Here is a 15363-nt window from a genome sequence, read left to right as displayed (position 1 = left end):
GCCACAGGCACGTGCCACCATACCTGGCTAGCCTGCTTGCTCATTTATTTACTGATTTACTTAATAAATTACTGATAGATAGGGGTCTCACTATGTTGTCCAGGCTCATCTCGAACTCCTGGCCTCAAGCAATCCTCCCTCTTTAGCCTCCCAAGTACCTGGAATTATAGGCGCAAACCATAGCACCCAGCTTGATCTTAAGTTTTCTGTGTTCAGTTTTTTCATTCATGTACTTGGCAGTTATTAAGAGCCTCATTCTGGGGATGCTGAAATATTAAGAGCCAGCCACTGCCCTCAAGTTGTTCAGAGTCTTTTGGAAAAATAAGTTGAGTTGCTGAAGTGGTGGAATAGAGCGAGAAAAAAAAATACCATTTTGACTGTGATGGAGTAACGATAGGGTGCCCTGCAGTTGTGCCAGCCCCCTTTGCACCCTCCCCAAACTGGAGGAGGCAGAATTTACCTTCTGACTCTCTTCTGGGTTGTCTTTTCTCCAGGCTGTTTACTGCCACGTGTCCCCACTCCTACCTGAGGGTTTCAGTACTAAAAAAATAATTCAAAGGAGGAGTTTTCTGGAATTTTATTTTTTTATTTTTTTATTTTTTTGAGACAGAGATTTTCTCTTGTTGCCCAGCCTGGAGTGCAATGGTGTGATGTCGGCTCACTGCAACCTCCGCCTCCCCGGTTCAAGTGATTCTCCTGCCTCAGCCTCCCAAGTAGTTGTGATTACAGGCGTGTGTCACCACACCCAGCTAATTTTTTTGTATTTTTGGTAGAGATGGGGTTTCACCATGTTGGCCAGGCTGGTCTTGAACTCCTGACCTCAGGTGATCCACCCACCTCAGCCTCCCAAAGTGCTGGAATTATAAGTATGAGCCACCACACCTGACCTTTCTGGATTTTTAAGACATTAACACACCTGCTTGGACTGTAAGTTCAGATCTCCTTGTGGAATTTTATTTTCTCTCAAGGAACCTCACAACCTGAGCTTCTTTCTGGTAAAGCAGAGGCTGTTACCAGAAAGCTTATAGTGCTGTTTGTGCTCCCAGCCATCAGAGATGGGGGCCTCGCCATGTTGCCCAGGCTCATCACAAACTTCTGGCCTCAAGCAGTCCTCCACCTTCAGCCTCCCAAGTACCTGGGATTACAGGTGCGAGCCACAACATCCAGCTTGGGCTTAGTTTCCTGTGTTCCCACCCATAGAGCACACATCGTCAGCACTGTCAGCTTTCTGGTAACAGCCTCTGCTTGAAAGTGGTGTCTAGAATAATCTTCCACCAGTGTGAAGTAGTTTTCAGCAAAGCATTAGATGAGGAAGTAAAACACGATGAGTGAAGGCAAGGCAGGTGATCACTTCTGTCCCTCCCTGGTCTCATTCAACCTGCTCTCTTTCTGCAAACCCTGACAGGCTTAGCCCAAAGTGCGCCTGGGACACTACAAGTCTGCTGAACCCTTTCCTTAGATGCCTGATGCAGAGACTTCATCACCTTGAGTGTTATTCTTTGGACAGATATTTACTAGGTTTTATTTGCCGTGTGCTAGGTGTTATATATCCCTGTTTGCAGAAGAAATAAAGGTTTGTCAGATAGTTATGGGTAGCTTTGATTTGGTGAAGAATAGCACAAGCTTTGGGGTCAAACATAATTGGATTCAAATCCCACCTCTGCCTCTCACGAGTAGATTACTTCATTTCTTTGTTTCTGCAGCTAAACAACGAAGGCAATTATGAATACCTCCCCAAGGTACTGGTAGAGACTAAATGAGATAATGTGCCTGACATAGTAGTTATGTTTTTTAAAAAAGTGGCAGCCCAGAACCCGGTGTTAATGAATTACATGCTTACCAAGGCATTTGCAGTGTAACCTTTCCCTCGCTCCATTGAGCTCTTCTGCAGTATTCTCAGCCCCACAGTGCTCCCTTCTCCACTCATCCCCACCCCGCCCAGTTCCCTTCTGCAGCATCCTTGATGGGCCCCCACAGATTCCGCCTGCAACACTCCAGCAGAAGCACAGCCGTCTCCACTGTTGGGCAGTTCTAATTATTCCTTGTTTTTCTCCCTCTACCAAAGTTGAAATCTGCTCCCTTGTGGCCCTCTCCCATTTTTCCATACTCCTGTGATGTCTGTGCCTGCTATCCTGGGCTTTGTATTTGAAGCGCTGTAATAAAGAAACAAGGCTCCTTTGGAAGCGGACTTCAGACGTGTGTCTGAAAAAGAATGGAATCTGGTTTTTCTCTTGTGTGGTGCCACGAGGAACAGTAACAAGGAACCCCTCTGGAATCTAAAATAACGACCTCATTGTTGGGCCCACTGATGCCACTTATGAGATTGCTGTCTGTGGTTTAAACAGGCCTTAATTGAGATCCAACTGTGTCTTTGGGTATCTGAAACTATTGAGCTCTACTAGCAGGTGTGTGTGATTTGAGATTAGGCTGTCTGATAAAGATGAGACTTGCCTTTGGTGTTCAGAAGAAAAGGCCCTGGATGAGGCCTGGAGTAATTGGAGGAGGCTTCATAGAAGAGGTAGATGCTGAGCTGACCCTCTAAGAATCTGTGAAAAACTTAACCATGAGAAGTGAAGGAGAGCAGGCCTTCTAGAGAATTCATCAGCATGAGTGGATGGGGAGGTAATTCATTTCTGGGATAGCCAAAAGCAAGGATATGCTTTCATAGATTTTGGTGACCTAGTACAGGACAAGTGTCGTTTAAATTGTCCAAGGAGTTCAAAAAGTTTTGTGCTTTACTGCTGCCCCCCAGATTGGCTTCTGAACCTTCCTGAGCCTGCATGAGAGTACAGATCCTTGGCAAGCAGTGCTCCCATCTCCCCAAGAAAGTGTACTTAATTTTCGTGTGAATGTGTAGAATTGCTGGCATTTTTGTATCTTCAACAGTCATCTCATTCTAAATGAGACTTAGAGAAATATGCACCCTCCCTTTCACCTTCTGTATGAATAAAAATATATGAGATGCTCTTCTTGGAGAGTAGGTCCAAGAGGTACCACCTTTCACACTTCTATCATCAAAATAAAGCAATTGGCACATTTTGTGTTTTACCATCTCTGTGCCATGAAATCAGCTATCAGCCCAAATTACCAGTTTACTTCACTCATCCCAAAGACAGTCCTGTGTATCCTGACACAGTTGCCTCAAGGATAACCACCCATGATCAACATATTTCCCATCTCATCAGATGTCATATTTGAATAACTTTTCTTGCTTCCTATGATAGCTTTTCGATTCAGACAGGGCCAATTCCTGTGGCTCACATAGCCTCTGAAATTCTCTTGTGTTTAGAAAATCACCCAATGAGTTCTCGTTTACTGCTTTCCACTGGCTTCTTTACCTTCTTATTTACCAAAGTAAAGATGCAATATCTTGGCCTTTTGAAAGGGTCTACTTCCCCAACAAGGTGGCTCAGGGCAGCCATGGCCACAGCATGGGTAGACCCAATGCCTAGACGTAATGCAATTCCGACCCTAAAAACCTGACATCAGGTCAGATTTTGCAGAATGAAGGCACGATTTCCTCCTAGACTGCCCTTATAAATGACAAGGTGCTTGCAGCCGTATCATCCCATCACTGCATAGTGTTGCTATAGTTTTCCCCATTTTACCTAGGAGGACTCCAAGCCCAGGGCCATTTACCTAGTTAGCCAGCAGTGGAGCCAGAACTAGAACCCAGGTTCATCTGTCACCTTGGCTGTTCCCCCTGCATCTTGCTACTACTTGAGGTGTCTTTCAGGGAGCCCAGGGCTGCCATTATTTCATTGTTTTCATCCACTGATTTACTTAACCCCTACTCTGCTTGACACAGGTGTGAAACACCTGCTTCCTAATATGGTCTAAGGAATGCGTGGGTACTCAGGGCTTTACTTACAGGGCTGCATGCATTTCTCCAACCTCATGGCATAATTTGTGACATAGTTTCAAAGCCTATTAGGCACTCCACAGATATATTTCCCTTAGAGGTACCTACATTTCTGTAATCCAATCTTATCTTTAGACAGGGAATTATAGTGTGTTGGGCGACTTTGAAGAGAAGTACATTTATTTTAAGCATATTTTTTCAATATATTATTTTTTAAATGTGTCAACTTGTATATTTAGGGACCTGTGGCATTCTGTTTCTACAGTCCCGAACATAGTAACATATAAAATTAGTCATGTCATAAGATTTTGATATTGCAGTTTTATTTTTCCCTGATTGTAAAAAGAGATCTTTTTCTATTTGTCTTTCTGATTTGTATTTACTTTGCAAACAAATGGCCAAACATAAAGAAAGGGAAGGAATAGAATACGTTGCTGTGCTCCATGGTTGGGGGTATGGTTTTATATTCTACTTTTGAAGGTTATTCTTAGAAGACTGAGCACTGCACTCTTCTGCTTAAGGAAATGTTTCACACTTCCTTCTCAGGCGCAACACACCCATGACGCCATCACAGAGGCCGCCCAGCTGATGAAGGAAGCTGTGGACGACATCATGGTGACGCTGAACGAAGCTGCCAGTGAAGTGGGGCTGGTTGGGGGCATGGTGGACGCCATTGCAGAGGCTATGAGCAAGGTGGGCGTGGGCTCCAGGGCTCTCTACTCCCTCATCTCCCTCACACATCCTTGCGTGCTTTTCTCTAAGCTGCTGTCAAGGCTCATAGCAACAAGCCTCTACTTTTCTTGAAGGTTCTAGTTAATGTACAGATATCCAGTCACACGTCCAACATATTATTCTTTATTATTAATGCATTACTTTTGTAAGCCAGTTGTGCCCTTCCTTCTAATTTTACATGAAAGAAAAAGATGGAGATGGAAAAGATATCATAGGCTTCCTCACTTGTAAGAGGGAAATTGATTATCTACTTCATAGGGTTTGCTGTGGGGGAACAATTGCCAAAATGAAATAAAAGGGATTCCTGGCCGGGCGCGGTGGCTCATGCCTGTACTCCCAGCACTTTGGGAAGCCAAGGCGGGCGGATCACCTGAGGTCGGGAGTTCAAGACCAGCCTGACCAACATGGAGAAACCCTGTTTCTACTAAAAATACAGAATTAGCTGGGCATGGTGGCACATGCCTGTAATCCCAGCTATTCAGGAGGCTGAGGCAGGAGAATCGCTTGAACCCGGGAGGCAGAGGTTGCAGTGAGCTGAGATCGTGCCCATTGCACTCTAGCCTGGGCAATGAGAGCAGAACTCTGTCTCAAAAAAAAAAAAAAAAAATGATTCCCAAGTGCTAGCTTTTGGAATGGCTATTTTGAAATCATGTGGAGCTTTAAGAATGTAGATTCCTAGGCTCCACCCCCAACCCACTTAATTGGGTTACATTTTAACATACTCTTTTTAAATGCTCCTTATGGTTCTGATATCTAGTCAGGCACAGAAACCACTGAAATCGTATATATGCGAAAGCCCTTAGTAAACCCTTGCAAGCTACAGACATATAAGAGAACATGAGTATCATTTTCTCATTTAGTGACCCATCAATTGAGTCGGATCATTAGGGTAACATGACTGGAGACAGTTTCAATTCCATATCTCCTGTTCTTTCCCCCAAAGAATCCTTCACTAGTCATGTAAGTTTGACATTCATTAGAAAGAATGCTTGTTCATCAGCATCTAATTGCCATCCTGTGATAGCATGCCAAGAATTTTAGACATCGTCTATGTTTTGAAATGTCCATTGTCAGATTGTGAATACATTAATAAGGTTTTTCAGGATAATAAGCAGTCTTTAATTACTAATTTAGAGAAGATTGGTTGTTCATATCTCCATGAAGAAATGATATGCTGTAACTATAATTAGAATAATTATCCTTAGGCATTATGCAGTCATTGTCAGCCTGAGAACAAACATAACGAGCCCAGGATGGAATGCTGTATCTCCCTTTAGAGACTCCAGGCTCCACTTTGTCAAATCGTCCATCAGTTTCTGCTGTGGGCTTCTCATGCTGCAAATGTGGGCATTGTGGCAGAAAATGAGTGAAATTTCCCTCTTCTTAAGCCCCTTGGATAAGTCTCAGTAGATTTGTTTGGTTTTCAGGACATCAGAACACCAGAGCTTTGAAAATAAACCATGTATCTACCCAAGGACATTAAATAATGGAGCCAAGGTTTCTTGGTGCAAATTAGAAATTCAACTGATAATCTTTTTCTTCTTGGGAGAAGATATTTTTCAGTACCTCTCAAATGATAGGAAAAGATTCCATAAATCCTAGGAAGATGGACATCAGATCCAAAGTCTGTCTTTGATAGCCCTGTGCCTTATGCACTGTGATAGACTGTGGACAGAGAGAGCAGGCCCTGCACCACCTGCTGTTAGTGGTATAGCCTGTGCTGTCTCAGCCAGAGACACATTTGATTCTTCTGGATGGGCTGGAAATAAGTCAGGTGTTACTTGATAGCAGTAATTAGGAACTGCCAGCCAACACAAGCCACAGAGGCCAGGAGCTATTCTTCCCCACTCAGTTCTGCAAAGTATATAATTGTGGTTTCAGTGTTGCCCCTAAACTCTTACCTACCCTGGCCTGACATCCAGGGCACCACATAACACCTCTTCCCCATTCCCATTCTCCCTTTGCTCAGCCTGTTGCTGGGGACTTCTAATTAAGTGATGTTTGAGGTCCTTTGGCTCCCTGTGCCGCAAGGCATTAGAAAGCTGGCATAGTCTCTCAGAATTTCGTTAACTTGGTTAAAACTCTGAGATACTATTAGACTCATTGTCTGAAATTCTCAAAGCCAGTGAATTGTAGAAAAACATGAGTGTAGCCAGAGTTAATTCTAACTTGGATGTGACTCTTGACACTTTGGGGACTTCCACTGTGGAACTTCTCTTTGAGATTTTGTCTCATCATCTGAGCACTGGGAGGTTTGGAGACTCACAAGTGAGTATGAAGTAATCAGCTTTCCGGGTGACTTGGACAGGCATTCAAGCTCTCAGAACCTTGATTTCCTCATTCAGTGAGGTTAGCAGGATCCTTTGGGATTTTGTGATGTGGTATCTTTTCTTTGTTTTTGTTTTTGGCCAAGTAAGAAAATTAAAGAAACAAAAGAGACAAAAACTGTGCTGTCTACATCAGTGCTGTTTTATAAAAGAAAGGTCATGTTAGCACCCACAAAAGGAGGAAGGCTATAATCTCAGGATAAAGGAAAGTTATTTCAAATAAGTGAAATTGAAATCCTAGTCACTACTTTGTTCTTTCTTTTCCCATTGTCCTCGGACTAGTTAAAGGTTCTTTGGCTGGTGGCCACTGGCCAAGAGCTCTGAGCTGCCCTTCAGCCCCAGCATCCTGGCATGTTGGTAGTGATGTCACATCTCACATGCAAGCTGCTAGCATGTGGCCTGAGGCTTAGAAGATGTTCAGTCAATTTACAACAAGTGAATGAGTATGCAGTTCAGTCTCCTTTGACTAGCAGGGTCCCCATGCCGTGATGGGGATATAGCATCTATCTGCCTGATAGGGAAAGCTAAAAAAGTCTAGTGTGGAGTTTGTGTTAATAGTTTGGTGAAAATTATATGCTGGGCCATGCAGCCACATCATGCATAGGCCACAGTAATGCGTTCCTTTCACTCAGTGCAGTCCATGCCTGCTCATGACAAATAGCTCTCACTGAAGATACCAGCTAACATTTTCCTAATTGACCACTTGGCCTCAATCTCTTCTCTGACTGAAATTTATGGCACAGAGCTGCCAGGGAAATCTCAAATACGTCATTGCCTACCCAAGATCCCACTGTTGTCTTCATGATTTCAAGGTTCTCCATAAAACAAGTGCAGCCTCATTCCCACTGCTGTCAACAGCTCCCTCCTATTCAGGTCAGGCTGACCTCACTAGACTCGCTCTGCCTGTGTTCATTTCTGTTCACTTTGTCTCTTCGCCTGGAATACTATCCAGCAACCAATGGTGATGGTGAGGATGGTGGTGGTGAAGATGGGTTGCCTGTTTCTTCATCACTGACATTATCATCGGCATCGTCATTATCACATTCTCTCCTCTTCCTGTATGTAGTTCTTGACCAGGTGTAGTGTTGATTTTTACTGTAACCATGTGATGCCTGGAAGTTAACACTGAAGGACTGGAGATCAGAGTTTAAGTAACCAGCCTATGGTTCATTCACAAGCCTTGGAAGCAGATCTTGAATACAAATCTCCTACACCAGTATGTCCCCAAGCCTTCAAGGGACATAGTCCCATTGCCTCAGTTCTTCCGCCCCACAGTGATCTTGCCCTTCTCTCAGTTCCTATTGCATTGCATTTATGGTCAGGTGAGCAACAACGTATTTCTGGTGCTTCTGATTCCTTCTGTTCCCCAGTTGCACTCATAAAGAAGGGTTCCATGGATAGCCATGGACTCTACCATTCCTCGGGAAGCGCTTCCTGATGGACAGTCCGCCTCCTTTCCCACCTCATCTTCTGCCCCTTTGCACTTCCCTAGAAGTGTCAGGCTGGCCCCCGCCTCCATGTGCTTGAATTCTGTTCCCTTTTCTTGGGATGCCTTTCCCACCTTTTACATGTGGCAGACTCCACGCCTGGTAGGACTTGGCCGAAACATCACTCATCTGGAAGGCCTCCCACTCCTCTCAGGCAAGGCTGGGAGCCTCTCCTTGCCATGTACCCTGTATAGCTTCTGTGCCCTTCTATTGAAGTCCTTATTGCACAAGTTGGGTAATTGAGTTGACACCGGGTGAAAGAATCTCTGAGGCCCTCTCTGTTTTTCAAAGTTCCTAATTCTCATAAATACAGTCTACACTTCAGCAGGCTTCTTATGACCTTTGGATTCTTTTCCTCTCCTCTGTAGCTGGATGAAGGCACTCCTCCAGAACCAAAGGGAACATTTGTCGACTATCAGACGACTGTGGTTAAATACTCCAAAGCCATTGCGGTGACAGCTCAGGAAATGGTAAGAGCGGAGAGAGCTGCCCTCCCCACTGTTGGTCGCCTTTTTATCCACTGCCGCCGCTGAGCCTGCAAATCCCAGATCTGTGTCGGAGAGGGAGCCCAGACCACTCTCTAGTCCCTCAGGGGCTCCAGCTTCTGTCCTTTATCTGTGGTCTTTCTGGCTGCCTGTGTCCAGTAGCCCCAGTCTGCTGCAGTTCTTATCTCATGAAAAAGCTGCAAGAGGGAATTAAAGGTGGCTGAGACTTGGGCATGAGGACAGAGGAGCAAAGGAAGGAGAGAAAATGAGAAGACGGAGAAAACAAGGAATTTGTAGTTAAGTAGAAAGGGGAAAAATCCTATTCACCTCACAAAGGACTTGAGGTGTTTTTAGTAGATTAAAATAACAGTGCAAGAGAAGATATTTCGGGATAAAACAGAACAGAGATGAGATTATCTGATGAAATCAAGTTATAGTACTTGGACAATAAGGTATTGCCACTCTTTCAGGCAAAATGAAACAGTATGGTTATGTAAAAAGAAAAAAAAAATTCCCGACAGTAATAGGCATACAACTTTTGGAGGTAATGTTTGGTTTGGGTTTTTTTTTGTTTTGCTAAAATGTAATGCAGCCAGAACTGTATTATATAGATCCTTAGATACAAACGGCATTGAGAGAGAGTGAGTGCTATCTGATATGTTAAGCAGTTATAAGAAAGATGACAAATGTGGTCCCCAAAGAATTGATAGGAGTCCATAGAAAAAGTTTCTCTCAACTTTTAAAAGCTCAGATACCATAAGATAAAATTTCTTGTCCTTCTCGGGGGAAAGATGCCTCTTTGATACTTGCCACATAAGCCTGGGTTGAGAAATCAATGGGCCTTCCTCGCTGAAGTGACCAGAATGACCCACCACGTGTTTGCTGTGCCCAGGTCCCCTCTGAGTGGTTTTGTCATGTAATCGTGTGTCCACTAGAGGTTGAGCTTGGACCACAAAGTCGTCCCTGGCTGCTGCCATTCATTCATGGAAACTCTGTGGTTGTGCCAGGCTTGTTTAAAATAATTCAGGCTGGGGAATGGTACACCCATCTCAGTGTTCTGTGAAAAGCTGGAGCTGAGCCTAGTCTTGTCCTTCTCAGGGGAGCGTGGGGGACGGATCCTAGGTCCGAGCCAGCAGCCCTTCAGCGCAGATTCCTGATGAGCAGGAAGCACAGTGCAGCAGCGGTAAAACATGTTTGAGCAGCTTCATGGTGTTTCTGGAATGTCTCCAGAGCCAGGTCCTGGGCTGCCCTGGCCTGACCCTGGGTGTCCATGAGCTCAAGGAGCCAAGCTTCAGGCGGCGTGGTCACTCCTGAGATGACTGGCCTGGCTCCTTGTGTGAAAGAGGCCCTCCTCACCCCGTCAGGATGCCCAGACTCCCAGTGCACCTGTTGGCAGGTCGCAGTGGAGCAGCGCGTGGCACCACTCACTCTCGTGCAGCTCAGTGTGCGTTCCTTGGAGGCCACATCTCAGCCTGAAGCCTGGGACGTGTCCTTGTACACATGTCTTAGATGGGGTGGACATTCCTGTCCTGCCTTGATGGATGGAGAGTCATTCAAAAGGTATTTTAAAAGGCTGTTTAAAATCAAGGTCTTAAAAGGCCACAAATAAAGAGACAGTATTGTTATCCAGAGCAAGAGGAGGTGGAACAGGAGGGGAGCCCCATGATGAGGGACAAGTGACACCCTTCTGGGTGGTAGATTAAAACTGCTTTTGTGAGAATTTAAAGGTATTTTTGTCCAGAGGAAGAAGAAACACTAGAAACTAGCATGCCAGCTACCTTAGATAATTGAGATGCATCAGTCTATGAAACAGAAAAATCCCGAGTATCTTCATAATAAAGGCAGAACTTGACCATGTGGGCTACACACTACTCTTAACTAAATTTGTGGCTAAAACCTTGTAATTCTTGGGCACAAATTTACTGCAAAGCTGTATCCTCTATGAGTTTTTTTCCTCTAAAACATTGGCTTATCCAGCACTTCTCATTCATGGTTTTCTTAACAGCCCTGTCCTCATGCCCTCTCTCGCCTGGGTGGGACCTGCTTCGGGGCACCCAGAGACCAGATCAGCCCCCCACAGAAGCCTGGGCCCAGGAGTGAGAAGCGAACAGGGCTTGTGCCTTCTGTGGGTTCCTAGGGGGAATTCCTCTGGTGACCCCCCCAGGGCAGGGCTGGCGAGGGGCTGGCACACTCACCTGCCAGAGGGGGACCCTGGGGGCTGGCTCCAAGCTGCACGGCCCCAACACTGAGCATGTCCCCACCAGCCCAGTCAGAATCTGGCCTGAGCAGGGCCCTGCAAGGGCTCTGGCCTTTTGTGTGCAGTGCAGCATGGGCTTGGCTTGAACTGCCCTCTCCAGCTTCTAGCCCCAAATGCAAGGCCTGGCCTTCACCCCCTCAGGAGCTTAAAAGTGAATGAAACCCTTTGGCTTCCATTGATATTAACACATGGTTCTCATGCTTTTCTCTGTGTGTGTATGTATGTGTGTGTATGTATGTGTGTGTGTGTGTGTGTGTGTCTTGCTTGTTTTCTTTTTCCAGATGACTAAGTCGGTTACTAACCCGGAGGAGTTGGGAGGACTGGCTTCACAAATGACCAGTGACTATGGGCACCTGGCTTTCCAGGGCCAGATGGCAGCAGCCACGGCGGAACCAGAGGAGGTCTGCCACCTTAAGACCCCTATTTTAAGATGCACACACACACTGGTGCCCACTCCTGGGCATTTCTTTATAGCTTAGTTCCACTCTAGAAGACCCCAGCCCAGTAACCAGAGCCCAGTTTATTTCCCCACCACTGCACAGCACAGGCCCAGACCCAGGCAGCTCCAGGCTGTACTCAAGGCCCCTTATGGGGCAGACTGGCCAGGAACTGGGGCGTGGGCTTTCAGACAGAAGGAGTTTGTATACAGTGTTCTACCAGGTCCCCTGTCCCTAGGCCCATCCCCTGTTGTCTCTATTAGCATGGCCCAAACTTGAGGCTGCCATCTTGTCACTTCCTACTCCAGTTAGCACATCCCCCGCAATTATTTTTGTTTTCCAAAGGTTTACAGACGTGTTGAAAAATTCCAGTATGAAAATTAGCTGTCCCTCTCCCTAGAAAGAGCTACTGTCATGAAACAAAGTCTTGCCTGAATATTCTGGGTGGCTAAGAATTGACCCAGATCCCCCCCCCCTTACCTCCTGTGGACTCCTTTTATTACTTCCCTGCTTTTCCTAAACCAGCTTTCCTTAGTGACCAGTGTAGACTTGGCTGTAGAATCCCTGTACCTGTAAGAGTCTAACAGTAGCCAAAGTTGGGCCCCAAAGACCACTTTCTAAGAGCTGCCATCTCTCATACTTCTAATGGGGTGGTCCACTGGGAAGGACACAGGTCAGGTGCAGCTCCAGGGAGCCTCATAGCATCTGTATCAGTGTGAACAAAAAGAAGGAGTCCAGGGCTTGGGGAACCACATGGCTTCTTAGAGAAAGGAAGCCCAATTTGAAATGAAGATTAATGGAGTGAATTACAGGGACACTTGAAAGATAAAGGTAATTACATTCTGTGAAATTCAGCAAGCTGTTTATTGAGTGCAAACCCTGTTCAAAACGTGCCTAAATGAACCGAGTTGTCAAGGCAGAAGGTTGTAATTGGTCTTCTCTTCTCCTTATGGTGACAGTCACTGTCCCCAAGTTAACTCAGTGCTGCTATTTCTCCTGGGAGTCAGGTCTAAGTTTGTTTTTACAAAGACTCCCAGAGATATTACAGAAATGAAGTCCCAAAACAAATCACTTTCTAATGTGTGTGGTAACAATGCATGTAAATAGGAGGACCATATATATATGTACTTGCATACATATATATCTAGCATGGGATTACTTAAGTCTCTAACAGTGCCTGCATTTTGAGATACTAGAATAATCGGCTAGGCTGTAGCATGAATAATTCTATTTGCAATGAGTGTGAACTCACTACCAAAAAAAGAGAGTTATCAGATACTGACATTAAGATTCTGTTGACTCCTAACACAGGCCTATCTTTTTTTTATTATTATTTTTAAATAGACTCCCTGTTTTAGTAAGATCATCTAGATTTATAATTCATTTGACTATAATTTTGAACTCCATAAACAAATGTAAGGGAACTTATGTTACAGTAAGGAAAAGTTTGCTTGGACAAAAGGAAGATGTGAACTGGGCGCGATGGCTCACACCTGTAATCCCAACACTTCGGGAGGCCGAGGCAGATGGATCACTTGAGATTAGGAGTTCAAGATCCAGCCTAGCCAACATGGTGAACCCCCTTGTCTACAAAAATTAACTGGGTGTGGTGGCATGCACCTGTAATCCCAGCTACTTGGAAGGTTGAGCCAGGAGAACTGCTTGAACCCAGGAGGTGGAGGTTGCAGTGAGCCAAGACTGCGCACTGCCCTTTAGTGTAGGCAACAGAGGGAGACTCCCATCTCAAAAAAAAAAAAAAGAAGTATTTGGCAAGGGAGGTTTGGATATCTATCTGTCCACAGAAACCTTTAAAAATGGAATCGACCACCATCTGCCTTAGTTTAACTGCTGGCCTCCCTGACTGTCTACAGGGCCCTTTCCACATGAGCTCTTGTAAGCTACCCACCCACCCAACGTGTGAAACAAGCAGATTTTTTTTTTTTTTTTTATTACAACAGAGACCATTGAACCAAAATATAAAATAATGCCAAAACAGCGAGGAAAGAGAATGTGTTGCTAAAAGTACAACAGGTTACTTTGGTTATTAGCCCTGCATTTGTAGCAGCTGACGTTTTCATTAAGGTTTTCCTTTTCACTGTTACATCTTGAAATGTATTTTACATTCCAGACACGAGAGCAGTGTGACCTGGAGTGAAAAGGGGCAGAGAGAATATAAAATTTCCAGTGGCTTGCTAAGGAAAATTTTTTGTGTACCTTTGCCAGACAGATATTTGGGGAAAACTGAGAAAGTTAGGAGATCCCTGAAGCAATGTAGCTTTTTATTCCAAGATTGTGGAATTATTTGTTTACCCAAGAGGGCTCTCCCATCACGGCATGTGAAAATATTTATATCCAGGGGAAATAAGAAGCTGCTCCCTTTGCTGCTGCAGTCGGCTGTGCAAGGTCAGCATTTTGGGCTTTTCCAGAATGTGACAATTACAGGAAAAGTCATAGCTCTGCCCTGGAACATCAAGCGGGAGCTTTATCTGCTTATTTTTCATGGAAAATTCAAACCTTTGTTAACATCACTGTGAAAACTTATTTCTTTGGAAAAGTTAAAAGCCTCCAGCAGCTTTACAATTTCAGATTAGTTTCCCCTTAAAAAAAAAGAAGAAGAAGAAAGAATTCGAGATCCTATGAGCCACAACTTCTAAATGGAAATGCTGAGGAAAAGATTTAGCGACGAAAGCTTTGTCTCTGAGGAAAATCTGCGGTAACCACTTGAAATACCAGATGCCTTAAAAGCTGGCGCAATCATTGGTTAAGCGCCTGTGGTAAGAACCACGGCGTTTTTCCCCAGATGAAATGGATGTCTGCTTTAGAATTCTCTCAAATTTTCCAGCCTAAGATACACATGATGGAGGTGGGAAAATGATGCCCCGCTGCCACTGGACCCACTTTTTTTTTTTTTTTTCTTTTCTGAGATGGGGTCTTGCTCAGTCGCCCAGGCTGGAGTGCAGTGGCGCAATCTCGGCTCACTGTAAGTTCCGCCTCCCAGATTCACGCCATTCTCCTGCCTCAGCCTCCCAAGTAGCTGGGACTACAGGCACCTGCCACCACGCCCAGCTAATTATTTTTGTATTTCTGGTAGAGATGGGGTTTCACCATGTTAGCCAGGATGGTCTCGATCTCCTGACCTCGTGATTCACTTGCCTCGGCCTCCCGAGGCAAAAGTAAATGCGGTTTTTGCCATTACTTTTAGTGGCAAAAACCACAATTACTTTTACACCAACCTAGTAATAATACTATTATCTTATTATTATTATTTTGAGCCAGGGCCTCGCTCTGTTACCTAGCCTGGAGTGTAGTAGTGCGATCACGGCTTACTACAGCCTTGAGCTCCGTCCTGGGCTTAAGCAATCCTCTCACCTCAGCCTCCCAAGTAGCTGGGACTACAGGTGTGCACCACCATGCCTGGCTAATTTTTCTGTTGACATGGTCTCACTCTGTTGTCCAGGCTGGTTTCAGACTCCTGGCTCAAGCCATCCACCTACGTCAGCTCCCAAGTGCTGGGATTACAGATGTGAGCCACCATGCCAAGCCACTTTTTTCTTCCATGTTTTCTATCTTTGTCAGATAAGTTCCATTCTTGCCTTTTCAATTTTCACAAGCTATCCCAAGCAAATTACATTTGACTGGGTTTCAGATGTAGTTATTTTTTAAGGCTTGGGAAAAACCAGTGCGTTTTGTTTTGTTTTGTTTGAGGCAGTGAGGAAAGGCGATCAGGATTCCTTAGACCCCCTCCAACTGGAATCAGATCCAAAACTTCATAAAGA

General features: G+C 44.9%; 1 protein-coding gene across 1 annotated transcript in view; it reads left to right on the top strand.

Annotated features, from left to right (window-relative positions):
• Positions 1-15363, top strand: part of TLN2 (talin 2) — a 474484-nt gene that overhangs the window by 406814 nt on the left and 52307 nt on the right. The window contains exons 43-45 of the mRNA XM_026455077.1: positions 4409-4555; positions 8777-8878; positions 11432-11551. Of these exons, the coding sequence (XP_026310862.1) occupies positions 4409-4555; positions 8777-8878; positions 11432-11551 (369 nt within the window). The remainder of the gene's footprint in view (positions 1-4408; positions 4556-8776; positions 8879-11431; positions 11552-15363) is intronic.

The sequence above is a fragment of the Piliocolobus tephrosceles genome, chromosome 6 (genome assembly GCF_002776525.5).
Source record: "Piliocolobus tephrosceles isolate RC106 chromosome 6, ASM277652v3, whole genome shotgun sequence".
NCBI classification, from domain to species: domain Eukaryota; kingdom Metazoa; phylum Chordata; class Mammalia; order Primates; family Cercopithecidae; genus Piliocolobus; species Piliocolobus tephrosceles.
The sequence above is the reverse complement of the archived record's forward strand: the minus strand, read 5'-3'. Positions and strand labels throughout refer to the sequence as shown.